Here is a 20,360-nt window from a genome sequence, read left to right as displayed (position 1 = left end):
ATCCTGGGGATACTTAGGAGGCCAAGGGGGGAGAAAACAGCGCGATATAACCGATACGACTTTTTGACCTCGACGTCGCGCCAACGGGCTAACACATACGCACAACAACCAATGTATCAGCACTAGACAATTCAACGACGGGCACCTGCAGAGGTGACTTGTTGTGCTGCCCTTTTTTCGTTCTCGTTTCCGTGTTGCGCTGGCACTGACTTCGTTTTTAGGGCACCTTTCGTTTCAACCAGGGATACCCTTGCCAGCCAGCCATTTTATACCTACCGGCTCGCTGTGTCACTACGGAGCATAACTATGTGTGGACAGAGCTATCTAGAAGGTTACGGCTTAGCCGTGATGAGCAGTGCTAGCATGGTGCTATCCACCAGACTTAAAAGCGAAGCCAACGGGGACCAGCCTCAGGGAACTATAGAGGCCGCGGACTGCATCAGCTTTTGCCTCAACTTCCGGCGATCACGCTGAGGTGGATAAATAGTACGGATAGCAGCATGGGCTAACCTGCTTCTTGCATCCTTCCTGCATCCATGGTGCGAGCGAATGATTCACTAACGCTGCTGCGCCCTTCCTAAAAAAGTCCTGGGTTTACCATGTCGAACACTGCATGTACGCTCTAACTGACACGTAGACCGTGTCTCATGGCCTGTACAAGAGTATGTCGCGCTTCTCCAACGCACCCCTCCCTCTCAGGGTGCTGGTACTGGTGCGGTGGGGAGGAGCATATCATATGTATCCGGAATGCGAGGAATGCCGTCTGGCCGAGCTATCGATCGTGGGGTAGCTATCTCCGCTGGATGGCGATGAACCCAGGGCATGCGTCTACTGGCTGATTCAGGGCATCGAATTGTGACTGTCAGGGATGTGCGGCAGCTTTCTAGCACACTAGATGTCTTACAGACGCCGACTATCCGGCCTAGTACGTTTGTGTTTCTACCTTTTATTGGGTCGACAGATGGAAAAGGATATCACCATCACGTACCAGTAACCAGGGATGATCCTTATCTGTGGTATTAGGGTACCGGAGAGCTGGTTGGCGTGAAGTAGGTGATTCCCAATCGGACACGACGGCTGCGAGACATGTTGGGCTTGCAGGCGGTGAATATTGTGACGAGCCAGCCCAGAAGTTGATCCGGTTGTGATGAGAATTATGGGCTGTCAGATGCTACGTGACATAAACTTTTCTGGGGTAATTATATCCTTAATATCTAGCCGATAGTCTCTATCAGAGCCAACGAGGTGTACGCTTAGGGTCAGGGAAATACATACATCGTGGAATAAGCATTAACGGTATCATAAATTAAATTAGAATAGTTGGAAATGAGCGAGGGTGCTTTTTGTCTCCAGTCACCAAAGAAAATAGAAAAGAAAGAGAAGTATCCCGGCAACAAGGCGTCAGAGGTGTAAAAAAAAAAAAAAAAAAAAAAAAAAGGGTAAGACAAGGATTCAGCCCATCGATGATCTGCCCGGCAGGCCATAAAGGAGAGTGGAATAATTCGGGTGGTTAGGACTGTGTTGGTGGTAGTTATTGTTATAATATTCGTATGGAAGATGGCTGCCAGGCCTGAATATCTCCTCTCCATATCGCTCTCTGTATGCCTCAGCAAGTAACTCCATCGTCTGTCCATCCGGAACCATATCGAAGGTATTCAAATTCAGAGTGCGAATGAACTCCCTCTCCAGCTGCTTGCCGTCTCTTTCGCGAATCCATTTCATCATAGCCAGTGCATCGGCAACATCGGGTTCCTTCTTGTCTAGCTTGCCGGCTGCGTATATGCGTCGTATCTTGCGTTCGAGCGCCCACTCCATGGGAGCACCGTAGATGATAACGTTCTCGCCTCGGAATAGGACGATGCCTTGCTTCTTTGCGCATTCCAACAGGCGAGTCCGGCAGATTTTGGTCACGAAGAGACCCATGTCTTCGTTGAGCCAATCTTCATCGTAGCCTAGTTGGCGTGTTATGGTGGCCATGGAGGCGTATAGGGGGGTCTTGATGTCTTCATCTTTTGACCACTCTGGGTCAAGGAGGTAGTCGAGTTCGAAGGCGGTGCTACGACATTTGAGGTACTTGAGACAGAGGAACTCGCCTGAGCAGAGTAGTTGGATGGGAGCGAAGGCAGTGATGAATGCGTCTTTGCTCAGTTCTTCGTCTAGAGCTTCAAGGGCTAAATGTACATATATTGTTATCAAACTGTTGGAGACAGCAACGACAAGACGACAAAATTAAAATAAGATTAATAGTCAAAAAAAAGGACGAACCAGTCTCGAAATCCTTAAGGTCCATTTCGGTCTTGTTTTTCTCCTCCACATAATGTTTAGCCTCAGACAACATGCCGCGCGCAAAAGTGGTTGGTTATCGGGACGGGTCAATTTTGTCAGGACGGACTAGAACGGGACTTGTAAGGCGCGGATTGCGTAGTCATGCTAGATAAGAGCGAGGAGCAGCGAAGAGAGCCGAGGCAAGGAGAGCCGTAGAATGGTAGCTAAAGATGAGGTAAAGATAAAGTAGGGACGGAGGAGAGAGATATAGAAATCAGGGCGAGACGAGCCAGGCCCCCCCGGACAAAGGTGACAGCAGATTGGCAGATTGGATAATAATGGAGCGTGCTATTATTGTTGTTATTATTTTGGCGATAAACCCGTTTCCCGCCATAAATACACCATGGACTTAGCCCTAGGCGGTCGAGATGCAGCAGGCTAACGCACCAGGAGACGGAAGAGAGGGGCCAGGCAAGGAAGCCCCCGGTGTCTTCCAGCGCCGCCAGCCAGTCATACGTCGGGCGATATGATGGCTGCAGCCGCGAGAGACAAGACGACGACGTGCACCCTGCATCCAGCCATACAGGAGGCAGAGCAGCGGACGGCTGGCCGGACAGGGAGTCGCATCGCCATGTACCAGAAGTATTCATGTACTGCCCTAGTCGAAGCCGAGCGAGCGAACAAAAGAAAACGAGCCTTGGGGGGGAGAAAAGAAAGAAGAAAAAAACTGGGGGATCCACCTCCACCCGTAGGAGCTTTTCAAGCAGTTTAGGTATCTGTACGGAGTAGTTAGTTCGATGTATTATTGCATCATGCTGGCCCTCATATTAGATCTAGGCGTCCCTTTAAGAAGAGACGGCCATCCTTTAAGCTCCGTCCAGCAGAGTTTTTTCTTCTCCTTTCCCCCTTTTCATTTCTTTGATGCCGTCGTGCGCTGGTCACAAAGAATATCGTCAGACATGGCAACGCCTGGCATGACCATGACCATGGCATACGGAGTACTCCGTGCATACGGATGAGTTACGCAGCCATGGCGAGAACGTATCGGATCCTTTAATCGCTCGTTGCCATGCCTTTCAGCAATCCTCGCAGCCTCCACCACCCGTCGTGCATTGCGTATCAAGGCCTAACTCGCGGGCCAAAACTCCGAAGAGAAAATACCACGGATATCATGTAGGGATGACTTGACATCGTAAGCTTTTTTGCAGCGCTTACGTCCATCGACCTTCCCTTCTGAACGTCCACATACGTCGAGTTGCAGAGGGTGAACCACTATCGGATCCTTGGATTTGGAATTGGATTGTTCCCTGTTGATTGGTCCCTGGGCGTAACTATGGGATAGGCGATGCCGAGGGAAATTGTAGCAGAACTCCATGCTGTTTTGTGCTTATTCTCCATGTGACTGACCGGACACCCTGTCTCGCATCCATAATGCAGCCCGTATCTGGCGTTCTGACCCTCCCCCAGACACACGGTCCGCTGGCGGTTAGCGAGCACAGCCAACACATATGTATAGCCATGTTTAGGGACGGTCTCAACCATGGTAATTAGCTTTGGGGGAGCTCGGGAAGGGTGTTTTTCATGCCCGTTAGGATCCACGGTTCCGTTGTACCGTATGCTTATCCTCAGCAGCAAAGTTTGGCCCACGACTGCGGACGGACGCTCTCCTCGATATACTTAGATGCTGGCAAGACACGAACTATGCATATATGTTCTTTTTTCGAGACCTGGGTACTCCTCACGGGCCGATCCCAAGGTCTGGTACGCCTCACAGTTGCATCTGCATCCCAGAGGCGGGATAGATAAAAACCTTGAGAGCTTCTCCTCATCCTCCATCCCAGGATTCCTGCTTGATGTGTCTGTCGGTGAAGCTGATGGAGTCTGTCCGCGTGACCGGAATAACCTGGTCTCTTCGTTTTGCTTCCTGCGAGCTGGAAACATGCCCAGCGTTTTATACGGCGTTGTATACGATGTATACATTCGACAGGATGTCGCCGCCGTCTATATAAACACGAGGAACGGCTTGCATTGCGTACTCCACAAAGCCCCACGGGCTACTGCAGCCTTAATTAACTCTTGTGTCCAGCTTCTTGCGTTTGAAGAGATGGGCTGGGGATACATATTCCATGCTCCGTGTTCCATGCATAGCTTATAATATCCACCAGATGGCGAACGGACCTCTGTCGAAGTTCTCTCTTGTCTAGAACGCGCTGGATCCCAGTGATATATGCCGAATGAGCCGTGTTTGACTAAAAAGGCGGATGAATGTTGAAGCCGCTCGCTGTTCTTGTAGAGGTCTGGTCTATAGACTGTTTGAGCATAATGACATGGCAAAATCAAGGACATATCATCTAGATTGCATTCCAGGCATAATCACGTTGCCAGTCTCGGTGCTGGGGTAGCTGTTGATTCAATATTCAATATTTCGGAGTGGCGGAAGACTCGAGGATGATATCAGTGTTGGATGTCGTCTATACAAACAAACCCATCATAGAGGACATATTGGCTCTCGACGTCCTAGCATATATTCCCAGGGATGGATGTATATCTATATGTCCTAGGTTAGGCTCTTCTGGTGTTATGTTTCTATTAGCTGACGGGGATTGCCATCACACGGTGAATAGAAGGCTGAAAACTTGATATCACCTGTGTTTATCTCCCCTTGACCTCACTTTCTTCACCCACAACAACCAGTCAAGTGGCCCCCTACGCAGTCTGTCAAGCAAAACAGGCAAATATCCTGATCAGCGAGTCGTTAACCAGTAAGTTTTCTTCTATGTGTTACTGTTTATGTTGCTGCATGACCTATCTTTAGTCCAAACCAGGCTTCCTCTCCCAGCTACTGATACCGATGCCCTTTTTCCAGATACGACTGTAAACGATGGCGAAAAAACAAACTAAACACAAGGCAACGCCTCTCAAACTGGAGGAGGTAGAAGTGAAGCGTGAAGAAACGGGCGAACCAGCAAAATTATCGTGAGTGGCTGACATCTACACTGTTCTTATCCCACTATGCTATAAGGATTGACTGTTAACTTCTCTGTTGATAAAAGCCCATACGCTTCTGCGCCTTGCACTTTCAGGGTTGGCAAAACCAAGTACATCGTACCTAGTCACTTTGTGGATAAAGTACCATCGTTGGCTGAGTCTCGTCGTCGGCATAGAAACTCGTCAATTCCGTTGTATACAAATGAAAATGCTACCCATACGTTCTTACACTTCTTGTGTACTGGTGAATATGAAATGCTTGAGCACCCTCCGGACGATTTGAACGACGAGGACAAGGCGCTCCAGGAGCTCGAACAACACTTTCTTGTTCATGTTGCTGCAGAAAACGAAAGTTTCCCGGAGTTAGCGAAGCATGCGGCAGGTGAAATGGAGTAGTGTTTTGCGAGAGCTCCTCTCTATCCAGTACTAGAGTTTGTAAAGGACCGCTCACTTTATTTGTCGGAAACTGAATATGATGGATTCTACTTCCGGACCGCGATTAGGAGAGCCATTGATAAGGCCTACAACGACGATGTAGGAATTTTTCAAACGACAGAGTTTATTAGACTCATTGGAGATGATTCGGAGTTTGATAGAATGATGGTGCAGCTAATCGGAGAAAAGCTTCTTGAGATGGCCAATCTAGTGACTAACATGACAAATGATTAGGCCGACCCTTAGGCAGCGGTGCCGAAGGGAGGCTTTACTGTTCATACTGCACATTATTACTACTCATACTTTGCCTCCTGCTAATTCGGTAGTTAACACGCCTCTACAAAAAGAACATTTGACCACAGGTCTTCATTTATTTACATTGACCAAACACCCAGATACTTATTGCTCTCCGATACCTAAAGTTGCATCCTACTTGCAACGGCACTGATGCCCGCAGGTAGTTAAGATATCGGTTCTACCTCTAATGACTACAGCTTAATATCTCTCTCCTACTTTACTTACACCTCATTCCTCTCCCATATCACAAGCAGCGGCTTCCTTGCAGATCCAGTTTCATCAAGGATACTTAGGCTCAGACTATCATACCATTTACCTCACTCGAACTTCGGATCTGAGGTTTTGATATATAGCCTTGATTGGATTTACCTCATAACCAACTTACCCTCTCTCCCCTTCTACTCTACCTCATCTGAGGAAGATCTCCAAATAGACGAATGCCTTAGAACGAACGGGATCGTGAGGCTCTGCTTACCGTGTGGGGAGCTCTTCACGGCCTTTAAACCTGCAAAGAAAGATCAAATCTACAGCAGTCTACGACGTAACGTCATATACACCAATTTAACAAGATGCCAAAATCTAGTTCAGTTCCACCAGACCATGAGACAAATGAATCGTAAGAGTCTAATTGCTATGCAGTACTTGCAGACCTACTATGGCAAGGCGAATTCAATTACTGACGCTTCTGGTATCCAAAGGCCTTACACAAGCACAGTATGCGATATCTGTTTCGGGGCCAGTACTACGAAGTATAGGACTCACACCTATCTCATCAGAGATTCTGAGCCTTTAATGGACTTATATCGCCAGGGTCTAGGCACCATTCGGCTCCGTGAGGCTGATGAGTCCGTTGCTCATAAATTCGTGCATTATCTCTACACTGGAGAGTACGAGGGTGGCGATTCGAAAATGTGGAATGAAGAAGAACTGGAAAATGCTATGCATCTCAAGTTTGCTGCGAATACGTACGGTTTACCTAGATTAAGTCGCCGTGTAGAAAAAGTAGCGTCTGAGAAGGATACGTTGGGTTTGGGTGAGATTCTCCCTACTGCAAGAAAAATGCACAAGTATTTACTGGGTGATGAGTGGTTTTCCTCTTGGATAGGGGGTATCATGGAAGCATGCTTAGTACCTGATGCTGATGATGAATCATATTATTTCATGAACGAGTTCGTTGACCTAGTGGGACACGATATAGCGTTTGATAAATTTATAATTCAGAAGCTGGTGGAAACATTAACAACCAAATAGCTATCCGGGAGATCAGAAATGAGTGAATGGTCTGCACTGACAAAAGCGATGCCATCCATGGACTCAGCTCTGCAAATGACGACATCTGGGGAACGAGGGTTGAAACGAATGAAATGGTCTCGGTGTTGGGGATTTGGCTTGCATTTCTCTTCCATATTCTGTCACTCAACTTATATCCAAACAAACCAATGACAGTGGATACTACATTGCCCGAGCAGGCACATTCACTAAAAAAACAGTTTTATAGAGCTGATTCCACATATCCATGGACATCGTAGCAAAAATCAAAAATGCATCACCCACACAGAGGCTCGAACTCTGGACATATCGGTCAACTGGTATAGATACATCGTAAAAGCCGATCACTCTACCGACTGAGTTATGCGGGCTGGCTGGAGGCCGGAAATGCGATGCGAAGAAGAAGTGGCGAAGGTGGTGCACTAGATATATTAACGCATCAGGGTTATGTTACTGTTACTGTGTGCGGTTATATCCATACTTACGACCATTTACTACTCGTAAGCGGATTGGCCGTAGAAGAAGGAAGATGGGGGATGGAATGAAAGGATATCATGTTCATATAAAGCTATGCTCAACTAGTATTGTCCGTCGATGGTAAGGGTCCCGGTCTTGGTGATCATGTACTCGGCAACAGCGACATCCTTCCCGCTCTCCTTGCCATATCCTGACTCCTTTATACCACCGAATGGCGATTCTGCAGCTGACGAATTTCCTAAAAAAGGGAATAGTTAGAAGTAGTTCTATAACGAAAAAGTATTAACTGAAGGGCCAGTTCATACCTGTATTCAGACCAATCATCCCTGCCTCTAAATTCTCCAGCATCCTCCATATCCGATCAACGTTCTTGGTGAAAGCATAGCTGGCAAGTCCCATACTCGTATCATTGGCTAGTTTCACCACCTCGTCCTCAGTGTCGAATTTGTACAATGCTGCAATTGGAGCAAAAGTCTCTTCTCGAGAAATCAGCATCTCCGGCTTCATATCGGTGATGATAGTCGGCTCAAAGAAATAACCGCCACGGTCAGTCATTGGTTTACCACCCAGTATGATATTCCCACCCAGCTTTTTAGCATCTTCCACTTGGCTCAGCGCCTTGTCGAGACTCCGGGGTGTGGTGACTGGTCCCATAGTAGTTTCATCTTTTGCCCCATGGCCAACTACCAATGTCGATGTTCGTTCTTTGAACATTTGGGCGAACTTTTCATACACCCCACTTTGAACATAGATCCTGTTCGCTGTGATGCATGCCTGTCCAGCATGACGCCACTTGAGTGCCATTAACTGGGCGAGGGCTTGATCTAAATCAGCGTCATCAAAGACAATGAACGGGCAGTTTCCTCCAAGCTCGAGGGTTACTTTCTTCAAGCCCTCTGCACAGTGTGCAGCAACCAGCTTCCCAACACGGGTGGAGCCTGTAAAGGTTACCTTTTTAACTTGGGGATGTTTACATAGAGTCTCACTGAGAGCAGGGGTATTTTCCAGGTCCGTCGTCAGCACATTGAATATGCCGGGTGGATAGCCTGCCCTTTTAGCAAGTAGTGCAAGCACAAGCGTCGTAATAGGAGTCTCCGGACTGGGTTTCGCAATCATAGTGCATCCAGCAGCAAAAGCAGCGCCAGCTTTTCGAAGAATCATAGCAATCGGAAAGTTCCATGGCACTAGAGCGACCGCAACGCCAATTGGCTGCTTTATGGTGAAGACTCTTCGGTTTGGAGCAGCGGGCACTGCTATGCTGCCATGGATCCGCTCTGCTTCTCCGGCAAACCACCAGGTGAATCCTAGGGCGTAGTCAATCTCACCCAAAGATTCTGTGATTGGCTTGCCAGTCTCGTGAGTCAGGATTTTGGCCAGATCGGAGCGTGCTTCACGAATGAGTCCATCCCATTTCATGAGCAATTGTGCTCGGGTACGAGGGTTCACTTTCTTGAATTTCTCAAACGCGGCATGAGCGGCTTCTACCGTAGCTGGAACATCTTTGACCGTGTTTGCTGGACAGCTCGCCCAGGGTTTGCCGGTGCCAGGATCTATATCTGGTCAGTAATTATAGAAGGCTAAAAAAATAGTCATGTTGAAACCGGTCAGCATCATTAACACCATACCGAGAACTTCAAATCGATTTCCATCTTGAGCAGCAACCCATTCATTATTCACAAAGGAGTCAAATTGAAGTAAACTGGGATCATCCAGCTATTAGACGGTTAGCTTAACATGTAGTAGTTGAGTTGAATCTCAGGAGAATCCTTACTTGGAAGGGAAGCTGATACTCTTTCGCCATTTTATATTATCCGTCTGTAGACCTATATCTCTTGTCAACAAGGAAACAGTCGAATATATAGTCCATCTTGTAGGAATATTTCCCCGCAGACTTTAGCCGTGGCCGCGGATGTTTTGGCCGGACAAAATGCCCGAGATCCGGCGTTCTCTCCGCAAACTCCGGCTCGCCCGCAGCTTTGTATCTAGACCTGACCTTGCTCTGATGTTACTGAGAAACATCGTCAACCACAGGCCTCGATGAATGGCCGTATCCATACGCTGGTCAATAAGCGGTCGGAGGTCTACCTGCGACGGACACTGCTCTCCGCCACACAGACCCAAGCGCCCTGATGTGCGAGCGTGCTGGGATACGAGATGTCAAAGAGACACAATCACACCAGGATACGTCCTCCGTTACTAGGTCGAGAATGCGGAGAGGACGAAAGAACTAGGTTTATTGGGGTTGATCATCCCTGGAAATATGGCCAACCCTGCGATTATCCTACGTCGTAGCGCATATCAGACCCCGGAGATGCGCCGTGTGCCTTCAGGGGTAAACGAGACATCTTGATATGTCGTTTTCTCTGCGCGACGAGCTCCTGCTTCTACTCTCTACGTGTTTGATACTCCGTACGGCTTGCCGGATAGACTAAGGACGAGCCGAAACATAGCGAAAGATGATCTATCTCGCGTGGTGTGGCAGAGGCGATCGCCACTGTGAAAAAGGAAGATCTCTCGCATCTTGGTCGATGCTAAAAGTCCCGCAAAGCTGGTACTTAACGGAATTTTGTCCTACCTGGCTATGAGGCAGCCAATTATACAGGTCTCCTTGCCTCCAACCAAACTGTTAATAATTGGTGGATTTAGATATCCCATTCACGAAGGGTGTATAACATGTACGCTTTTGACGGGGATGCTGTCCACGAAAGGGAGAATAGTGCGTCCTTCCCCTGCCCGCGGGCTATATATATCCATATAAGGGGGTTATGGCGGGTTGACAGCCTTATAACATGGGCATTCCCATAAACCGACTCTTGGGGAAAAGATGCAAGACCTGAACAGTGACCTTCAGCCCCACGAATATTGGGTTTTTTTATGAGGCGATCTTCGAATATTCTACCGCCGGCGATCGCTCGGCGAAGTAGATAGTGTGTGCTTCGGTGGCTTGAATGCATCTTGACTATTGATCAGTTACAATCGCGACTCCATAGCTAAATCTGCCAAGTACTCCGTATGTTGATATATATCTATCTCATCCTGCACATTTCTCGTGCATTTTTTATTCTCGTCCCCCTCGCAGCGAATATGAGAGTTTACGGTTTCTCAACAAGATAGCACTCACCAACCGACCTCTACCTACACATAGCTCTCGATACGCGGCAATGCCACATCCCTACACTCAAAATACCGTTCCAATTCCAACTCCAACCAGTGAATCATATACCACCACACAGGAAGAAAATGACCACAAGCGAAAGGTCCTAGTCGCGGTCATCGGCCCATTTTTCGGCATCTGCGTCCTCATTGTCGCGATCTCACTGGCCATCCGCTACTGGAAAGAAAAACGAAAACAAAAGACCGTCAAGTCGGCCGCCGAGATGAATCAATGTCCAGATGACGTGGGCTCGGTCCCCTATTCGCCTACCTTCGGCAAATATCCAAGAGACCTAGAGGCCGCGACTTGGAAGCCAAAACCGGCGCGACAGGAGTTACCTGGGTTACATGGTTAGTTTTCGCGACCGTTTTCAAGGATTGCGGGGAAATATTCAACTGTATTTGGGAGTCGGGGCCTGGAATCGCATTCGGGGTATGGTTTGGATCTAGGATTGGGATTGGGATTGGAATTGGGCTTGGGCTTGGGTTAGGTTCTATATGTTTCGTGTTTGGGTTTTCAGCCTGGAGTTCTAGGGATTGGGTTCAGGCGAAAGTGGTTTTCATGGCCTCGTGTCGGCCGTTACGTTTTTTGCTAAGCTTTATTCCGATTAGCGAGTAACATGTCATAGTTGTTGGAGGTACATGCAGCGTTGTTTGTACCATCGTCGTCTCTTTAACTAAAGTCTCGGGTGTTAGTTAAAGAGATGCTAGTTAAAGCGCCTAAAGTCTAGGCGCAGGAACCGGACAAACTATCATCCCGGCGCCGTTTTTCCCCACCACAACAACCTTCTTCTAGGCTACAAGATAGGATGATGCTGAAGTATGCTTCATATATTTGGCGGGATTAGATTGTACAATCTTATTCCTACTGTTATATGACAGGAGCCGTCCGCGGATGAGAGAACATAGCCCAGCTAGACTCCGAAATGACAGACATCTTGACGCTATATCATTTTAATGATGTCGTGAGTTCGGCAGGCTGGGTCTCATGGGTTCCATTCTGCTAATCAAGCCCGTAGTACCACATTTCGAACGCTGATCTCATAGCCAAATTTGCTCATACCTTTATCCAATCAAAGAAATACGACATCCATCAGGATATCCCACCGTTGACCATATTTGGCGGAGATGTCTTCTCTCCATCCACGGAATCCTCCGTGCTAAAGGGGGAACATATGGTTCCGATCCTTAACCATCTAAATATTGACATTGCCTGCTACGGGAATCATGGTATGATCTTGTTGATTGTTCCCACTAGCCTATGCCATCTTGATACTGCCCGGAATTATTCGAAAATTATACAATTGACCACCTTTTATGTTAATACCAATTCCAGACTTTGACTTTGGAGAACGTCGACTTATCGAGCTGTCTGAAATCACAAATTTTCCATGGTTACTGTCAAATGTAGTACACAAACACCGTCGTGTTGAAGATTGTTCTGGGGAGAAAGCAAGTCTACTTGCTCTTGCGCAGGAGTATACGATAAAGATGATGGGGCAGTACAAAATCGGGTTTATTGGTCTCGCCGGAACGTATGTTACTACTTACTTTTCTTTTTAGATATCTTCACTCTTGTGCAGTTGGCTTAAGGCGACGAAGGCCATACTATTGGTGGTCTAACCCTTACTACATTAGAGACTGGCCATCGAACTGCCAACATTTACCACCGGCGCATTTCCTTTCACCGATAGTGGTGGCTCGAAGGCTAGCCAAGTATCTACGCATTGTGGAAAGATGTGATTTTGTTATTGCGATTACACATATGCGCCTTGCCGAAGACCTTTCAGTGTCAGACGCCACTACGGATGGGGAAAGCCGTATTGATCTATTACTAGGCGGTCATGATCATGAAGTTCTTTGTCGTTTGTTAGGTGACACTGACCAAGACCCGGGATCCATATATCAAGGGATAACGGATAGAAATTTCCTGGTGCAAGCGGGACATGGCGTCTGTCTAGAAGGTAATATACGAGTTGTCAAAAGTGGAACAGACTGGAAGTCCTACTCTCGAGTGCAGCTGAAAGTTAGAAGGCAAAGCGATGGTAGAGCTCATCTTGAGAAAGTTGAAGGTACGAAACACGGAATCTCATTTCCGTCAGATATCGGGGAAGATAATATCACGAACATTTGGCTAACACCTCATAGTAACCCAATTTCTCGACATCACTCGCATGCAGAATTATGATCGGATACCAAAATGCCCCAAGATTCCATCAATTCTTAAATCAGTTCAAGATCGAATAATGGATGCCGTTCGACATCCGCTCTTTCGCACGCAAGTACCACTGGATGGCCGTTCATCTGTCATTCGCAGTGAAGAAACCAACTTAGGGAACATGCTGGCCGACGCGGTAAGGGCATTCTACGATACTGATATCGCCTTTATAAACAGCGGAGGAGTAAGATGTGACCGCATAATCGGGAAGACTGATGGACAAGATGCCCTAAAGGTGAAGGATATTATAGGTGAGTAATCCAATCTTGCGCCTGGGATTCAATATCCCTATCAGGTAAAAGGAGGCTATAAAACTCATGTTTACATACGGTCAGATATTGTGCCGTTCGATAACGTTTTTGTGGTCAAGAATATCCGTGGATCAACGCTACTGACTGCCTTGGAGAATTCTGTAAGCGATTCTCACACGGATGGCCGCTTCCTACAGGTTTCCGGTATGCGCTTCACAGCAAGCTGGCAAAAACCAGAGGGAAGCCGTGTCCTCGAAGCCTACCTTCAACTAAGTCGCGATGTTCCAGAAAAGATCGATCCGGAGAGAATGTATACCGCTGCAATGGTTTCATTTATCGCCACAGGTTTTGATGGATATGATTGTTTCAAGGACGAGACGACGCTGGTCGATGCAGAGAGCGCAATGACAGATACAAGTCTGATGCTCCAGGTCTTTAGACATTCGATGTCGGAGAACGAAGTTGCAAATAGTAGTCGACATAACGGTACTAATGGGGAAACGGGAGACAACCAGAGAGAAGGAGATGATAAAACGGGCCAGGGAGTTAAACGCGCGAGGGAGGCGATTATAACGGGTTATGATGATGCTGATGGTTTACCGGTCATAAGTCCAGCCATAGACGGCCGGCTGGTATTTGTATAGACGACGCTGTGCGTTCATAAATAGGCTCATATAGATAACAATTCCATGCTATTATAGTTTTTCGGAGATATTAGTAGCTGGACGCTAAGATTCCGGGCTTCATTCAATAGGGGGCCATCCTATATCCACTTCGGACTTACATCGCCATGAACGCGATACGAAGGCCGAACATTGGCGGTGTAAGACCAGCCATGGGTATAATTGCGAGGACTCCAATGTACAACCGAGGTAGCCCGAAATAGATACGACATGCATTCCCATGTTGTCAACTTTAGGGCGCGATCTTTGACCATGGCTATACTGCAAGATAGCAAACAACATCGGTGAAAGAGCTCGAGTTGACACTTGAGAGACCTGGGATATAATCTATCAACGCAACTATCGCGAGCAAAAATTGTGCATTATTTTCGCTGCAAATCCCTGTTCGACCTTATTCGAGGCTAAACGAATTGATAGCTACCTTGACCCTCATAATGACAAACGATCTCAATCAGTTTGAGTCTCTAATCCTCGATGTCCACCAGTTACGCGTGCATCCATGCCGAGAGCCTCTCCTCGCGCTGGTAAACAAGTCTTACTATGACGGCGGCCATGCAGTGTTTAGTGGAATATTCAACCGCTTCAAGGACTTGGAGGAAATGCTGAGTTCCATGAGCGATTACGGGCGATGCTGTATCCTTTTCCGCAAGCCATACGGACAGCCAATGAAAGACTTTGATGAACCAGTCGCCACGGCGATGTTAAGGCCATTTCAAGAGAACGTTCTCGGTTTGCCAGATATCGAGCCTGAACCGTTTGATATCTCCGAGGATGACGACAATTGTGCTAGAGAGAAGGATAATTATCAGACGCAGCCCAACCTGCCGAAAGAAGATGAGCCCGTTGGTATTTTATCTGTCACTGACTGGGAGCCAGTGTCAGTTGCTGTCAGGCCTGATCCGAGCCTCCGCGGTCAGGGATTGGCGATTCGTTGCCTTGCGCATCTGGAGGCAGATCTCTGCTCTCGGGTTAGACAAGCTGAACTCAACGCTTCCCAAAAACGAGAAGGTGATACGCCAGATGATATCCCATGCAGGCGTGAGTTTCTCACGATTCGGCTACGGGCAACCTGGGAAATCAATGGTCAATACTGGCAACGACGCGGGTACAAGCCGGTTGAAGTTCGGAAAGTTCCAGAGGGTGTTTGGGGTGCCAAAATCCCTTTTCATCTAACGACGATGACGAAGAAGATCTCTTGCACACGATACCTGGATAACTAGGATTTGATATCTGGATAATTAGGATTTCGAGGTATAGTTAATATACACGTTTGTTAACTCTATCGTGCATGATGCCAAACACAGGACCGTCATCAGACTCTCCATCCATCCAATCCTATACCCGTGGAGATAGGTGCGCGAAGTTAAGGCCCATATGATAGGAGAAAATGGAGCAGTCACGGTTACCTTCAATTTACTGCAGGGTGACCATGGGCGCATCGATTCTGTTTCAATCAACATCTTTCTCTACGAAATATTCTTTACCTATATCAACAATTCAATCTCGCAAATCATGGTTTATTTCGGACACCACTCACAAGGCGCAAATACAGAGTCCGTCATTTTCTCCTTTAAGTTGAAATACGAGTGATGGGCTGCTCGTGGTCGCTGCATGACACGCACATGAGAGTGAAACTGCTGGCATAACAGCTCAGCCGTGCATAAATCGATCGACCAGAATACGTCAATAATGATATCCAGTTCAGCGCCCCGCATTTTTCTAGAGCAATATTGGCGGAATATCTACCCAAAGTAAGGATGCAGTTGAGAATTGGATTGAGAGATTGGACGGCTACTTCGCTTAACTTCCTCTTTGAGATCGCAACAATGACGATATACTGGTCCTGTGGCCTGCAAGATGTTATTTTCTCCTGACATCGTCATCGCTGCATATTGAGCGGTCGAGTTACATGATATATAAGGAGGAGTACGGGGAGTGATGTGTGATCTCAACCGTCGGAAGTTCTTGATACCAAGTTTATATCTTCAACTCGCGATACAACACGAGCTCGTCTTTATAATATGAAGCTCTCTCTCGCTCTACTCGTTGTGGCAGCGCTTCTTTACAGTGTCGATGCGGGCAAGGTAAAGCAGGGGTCGGCAACCAGGCAAGTTCTAGTTCATGGGTTCACTCCAGCCCTTTATCACCTCCTTTTTCCCTGGTTGATTTGAGAAACTAACAGGCACAATATAGAGGGAACAAGTGCGGCAGGGTAGTTGATCAACCATCGGATTCAACCCAGAAATCTCCTCACGGCCACCCTTGTTAAGGAGATCCATTGGAGATATTCCTTGTGCGAGTTCAAAGTTCAATGCTCGATACCAAGGAAAGACGGTATGCCTATGTTTACTAGACAATATAAGCGGCTGTAAGGACTTGACCTCTAACACATCACTCTCTGCTTGGTAGAAATCGAATCTGTCTCAGTGGCTCTGACTGGGTAGACATGTCCAAAACACTAGACCAATATCAACTTGGAACTTGAGGATATAAAGAATATGTTTAAGAATAGAATCGTGCCTTTATAGGCCACTCGAGGCGTGATATAAAACGTGAAGCACCGAGTGAAGGAAGGCGGCCATGAACATGAGATAAATACTCCGTAGGTCTATCAGTCCGTAGTAGAACACTAAGAATAGATCTAATGTTATGTCGACCAACAACCCATCCGCAGCTGTTAGCATCAGGTCTGCATGGCTGACTGCATCCTTGTCTCCGGCGCCTGGAGGATGATATCTACTTGATGATCGCAGCTTGGCGTTGCGGATGGGGGCTGAACGCGAAGTCACGAACGTCACGCAGCGCTTGCTCCGGCCACCAGACTTGCTCCAGTGACCGCGCAGCAGAGAAGGCTGGGAGGGCGATCCCAGGCCGTCGACGGCGCTTAGGCGTTATATAAGGGCTCTCTCGTCGCAGCATCTCGACGTTCTAGCGGCATTCGAACCGAGTCATTCTTCTCGTACATATCTGCGTCCGCGAGTCAACACTGATATACGACCTAGCCTCCAGCTCGAATACACGGCTGCCGATGAAGACGCTGGAACCTCCCTTCCCGCCGCATTATAGTCAGTCCCTCGTCGACTCTCCCACAGATGGGACCGACGGGAGCACTCAGACGGACCAGACCACCTCCAAACGAGATGAGACCGGCGGGAGCACTCAGACGGACCGAACAACCTCCAAACGACGGCTGCGTATCAAGCTAGATCCCATTGGCACGCTACCGACGATTGCACGCAAGAAGGAAGCATATACCGCGCGGGACGAAAGACATGGCAGCCACTCCGTATACCTGGTCGAGGACGCCGGGATAGACCAGTTCGTTGAGGCAGATCTAAGCGTTAAACGGCTGAACGACATCCATGGCCTGCTGTGGATGGCCGGACGGCCTCTTAATGCCCGGAAGCTGCAACGATACAAGATGATTGGCTTTGAATTCCTACCTACCGAGCAGGCGGACCTTCACCTCATCCACTTCTCGAACAAGATCTATATCAAGACCCTGCCGGATTACATACTCGACTATGACTTCTGGGATAAATACCTGTGCAAGAACGAAGAACTGCACAAGTCTGCCTGTGGCTTCTTGCTCTCGTGGGTATGGCTGATTTGCTCGCCCATCGACCTCAAGCTGGCCCAGGACTCCCACCTGCTTTCGCCCCAAATCACCTGGCCGTGGTGGAAGCAGTTCGTAAGGGACTTGAACGACAAACTCGACTTTAATATTCTCGACAAGGTCAATAAGCGGTATCATTTCGGTGAACTCCGTCTCGGACGAATCAACACTATTTTCCGCATTCGCTTCTTCCGCTCCCACTTTATTCGCGGCTATCTATACAGCTATAACCGCTACCAGGTCTTCTTCGAGCGGAACTTTGGCTGGCTCATTGGAGCATTCGTGTACATTTCTGTCGTTCTCTCTGCCATGCAGGTGGGCACTGCCATTCGTCCTCTGAGCGATAGCGTGGCCTTCCATCGTGCCTCTTACGGCATGGTGGTATTCTCTATTGTTGCAGTGGCAGCTTGTCTGGCCTTTGTGGTCGTTCTATTTTCGTGGATATATCTTTATAATATGGTGACTGCTATATGGCATTCCCGACGCGAGAGGCAGAAGAGGAAGAAGCTTGCCCGGGGTGGTGAAAAAGCGCGTGGGACCGATGAGGATTCATAAATATTCTGAATCGAGACTGTACAATGGTTTTATATCAATGACTGATGTGGAGTATACGGTGAAACGAGTCTATCGTTTGTTTATTTGCTTGATTTCTGTTGTTTATGCAGCTTTATTTGCAGGCAGTCAGATAAGGAGTAAAATTTCATTATTAATCTATATTCATGAGCAGTATCTGGTAGCCAAGTCCGACTTCAAATCACCGCGTGAGCTGCTGTCCCGTTACGACGAGCTCATCCATAAATGTGGACTGGACGACGTCCTTCTGGGTGGCTAGGTGATGGACAGAATGGATATGAAACAACATATATATCCTTGAGAAGGCCCTTTGAGATACGACACATACGGTCGTGTCCTTTCCCATCGCAATACCCAGAAATACAAGACCCTTATGCACCATGTTCCGTCATTGATAAGCATTGGTTGGTTTGACTATTGGCGTTCGCCCGGGTACGAAATACCGGTTTATTCGTGTAGCTGACGGGCTATGTAAGTGTATCTATTCATCTATCGCTGTTTGTTCAAACTGTATCTCAGCTTGGACTAGATCTATTAAACCTCCTTTAATTTTATTGGATAGCTATCATGCAATAGCTTCATTCTGAACAACTTGCATTGTTTAATATTTTAAATAACAATCTTGTGCTGATAGGTACAGGGAGCCGTGGAGCGTAAGATGCTGTCCTTGAGAGTAACTGAGCCCATAGAAGACGTCCTAAGAAATGACTTACTATTGCTGGGTAAACTCGAGTAAAGTTGATGGTACATCTAGAGTAAGAATATATACTGACTGGACACGTTTGACATCGTTTTCGTGAACTTGCAAGATGCCGTCTGCATATTCTTCACTTTAGGCAAGTTCACGGCTCCCTAAGAGGCGATTAGCCACCCAGCCGAGAAGAAAATGAGCCCAATATATCTTCTTGGTATTGCTATATTGGAGCAAAAACCGCCTTCTGCCAGTAGAGAAGAGTCTCTAATGTTTGGATATGAGGACTTTCCTCTCCCAGCTCGTCGACCGCTTTCTAGGCATTTCTAGCAGGTTTGATATCTTCACAGCGCTTGGGTAGTCCTCGTTTATATGCTGTGTAAGAAGCGTCAAGCGAAGTTTTGAGCGCATCAATCCCAACCCTGTTTGGTTGAGTTAATTTTTCCAGTTAGGTCTCGGAAGCCATAAAATATTTAAATGAGGCCGTGAAGGAGAAGGCCCATTTCATTTTTGTAAAGTCGCTTCTAGAAAGTGACTGTGAGAAGCCAAGTCCGGGCCTTTTTTAATGTACTCCATATAGGAATAGTTTCGATAGGTAAATAGGTAATCCCACATTATTGTAGTGTTCCTAGATCAGGGTATCACTGCAGCGCTTTCACACTTTGAATTAATCGGTGGGGTGCATTCATTCTCCTCCTAGCCAAGCTTGACAGGCATATAAAATGGGGCTGGTAAGTCCTCCGTAGCTGATCAGCCAAAATTCACGGCTTGCTCAACGAGAGAGGCATCGGAGCCGGATGATTCCTGGAAAAAGACCTGGTTGCCGATTGGCCATGGCCTTCCAGCTGCATAGAGGTGAGAGTTGATCCCTTCACAAGCGTAGTCCTTTCGTATCTTGGCCAGGTGTCCCTTGTCGTTGCGATGGTGCGAAAATTCGGACTTGACCAGCCAGAGACCTGTCCTTGGTTGCTCGTGGATATCCTTATGATGCCATAGAAAGGGTAGCATCCTTGCCCGGTCCTCCGATAACATATTAGAATCTTCAACGGCCTGTGGTACTCCGCAGACCTGAGATGGTTGTTGATGTTGATGTCGTTGATGTTAAAGTTGAAACGTTTGCTCTGCCCCGATCCGGCTAGCTCAACGCCCTCAACCCCCTTTTTCTTTTCTTTTCAACCATCGCGATGTTTAGACGCATGAACAGAGTATATATTTCCTTTTTCTCCCTCCACCATGCTCGAACCCATGTTCTGGCCGTCCTCCGTTCCCTGTATTCCTCAACGGAGTATACATCCACGCACTCACTCAGTTATCTGCCAGTTCGGTCCAAATAGCCGGCGATGATCCCAGCTCAATTGCCAATCCGCCTGCCTCGAGATCAGGGTGTGATCTTCACCTCATGTTGGCATCGGTACTCGCCGAAGACGGATTGATTGCTTATCGG

The 20,360-nt window shown here is 47.6% G+C and overlaps 5 protein-coding genes across 5 annotated transcripts; 3 read left to right on the top strand and 2 right to left on the bottom strand.

Moving 5' to 3' along the window:
• Positions 1-1,452: 1,452 nt before the first annotated feature.
• Positions 1,453-2,338, bottom strand: GIQ15_05040 (uncharacterized protein; the record flags this gene model as incomplete). The annotated part of the gene is made up of 2 exons (XM_033552457.1): positions 1,453-2,171; positions 2,266-2,338. 2 exons carry the CDS (start codon positions 2,336-2,338, stop codon positions 1,453-1,455), a joined length of 792 nt encoding a protein of 263 aa, XP_033406187.1.
• A 5,494-nt stretch (positions 2,339-7,832) lies between these two features.
• On the bottom strand, positions 7,833-9,532 carry GIQ15_05039 (succinate-semialdehyde dehydrogenase; the record flags this gene model as incomplete). Its single annotated transcript, XM_033552456.1, has 4 exons — positions 7,833-7,969; positions 8,037-9,281; positions 9,357-9,444; positions 9,503-9,532. 4 exons carry the CDS (start codon positions 9,530-9,532, stop codon positions 7,833-7,835), a joined length of 1,500 nt encoding a protein of 499 aa, XP_033406186.1.
• Positions 9,533-10,892: 1,360 nt separating this feature from the next.
• On the top strand, positions 10,893-11,240 carry GIQ15_05038 (uncharacterized protein; the record flags this gene model as incomplete). The annotated part of the gene is made up of 1 exon (XM_033552455.1): positions 10,893-11,240. The coding sequence occupies one exon, from the start codon at positions 10,893-10,895 to the stop codon at positions 11,238-11,240; it is 348 nt and encodes a 115-aa protein (XP_033406185.1).
• A 1,890-nt stretch (positions 11,241-13,130) lies between these two features.
• On the top strand, positions 13,131-15,256 carry GIQ15_05037 (5'-nucleotidase; the record flags this gene model as incomplete). The annotated part of the gene is made up of 4 exons (XM_033552454.1): positions 13,131-13,353; positions 13,438-13,985; positions 14,108-14,176; positions 14,492-15,256. 4 exons carry the CDS (start codon positions 13,131-13,133, stop codon positions 15,254-15,256), a joined length of 1,605 nt encoding a protein of 534 aa, XP_033406184.1.
• A 1,808-nt stretch (positions 15,257-17,064) lies between these two features.
• Positions 17,065-18,207, top strand: GIQ15_05036 (uncharacterized protein; the record flags this gene model as incomplete). Its single annotated transcript, XM_033552453.1, has 1 exon — positions 17,065-18,207. One exon carries the CDS (start codon positions 17,065-17,067, stop codon positions 18,205-18,207), a length of 1,143 nt encoding a protein of 380 aa, XP_033406183.1.
• Between the last annotated feature and the right edge of the window lie 2,153 nt (positions 18,208-20,360).

This window comes from Arthroderma uncinatum (assembly GCF_011692745.1).
Source record: "Arthroderma uncinatum strain CBS 119779 chromosome Unknown scaffold3, whole genome shotgun sequence".
NCBI lineage: Eukaryota > Fungi > Ascomycota > Eurotiomycetes > Onygenales > Arthrodermataceae > Arthroderma > Arthroderma uncinatum.
The sequence above is the reverse complement of the archived record's forward strand: the minus strand, read 5'-3'. Positions and strand labels throughout refer to the sequence as shown.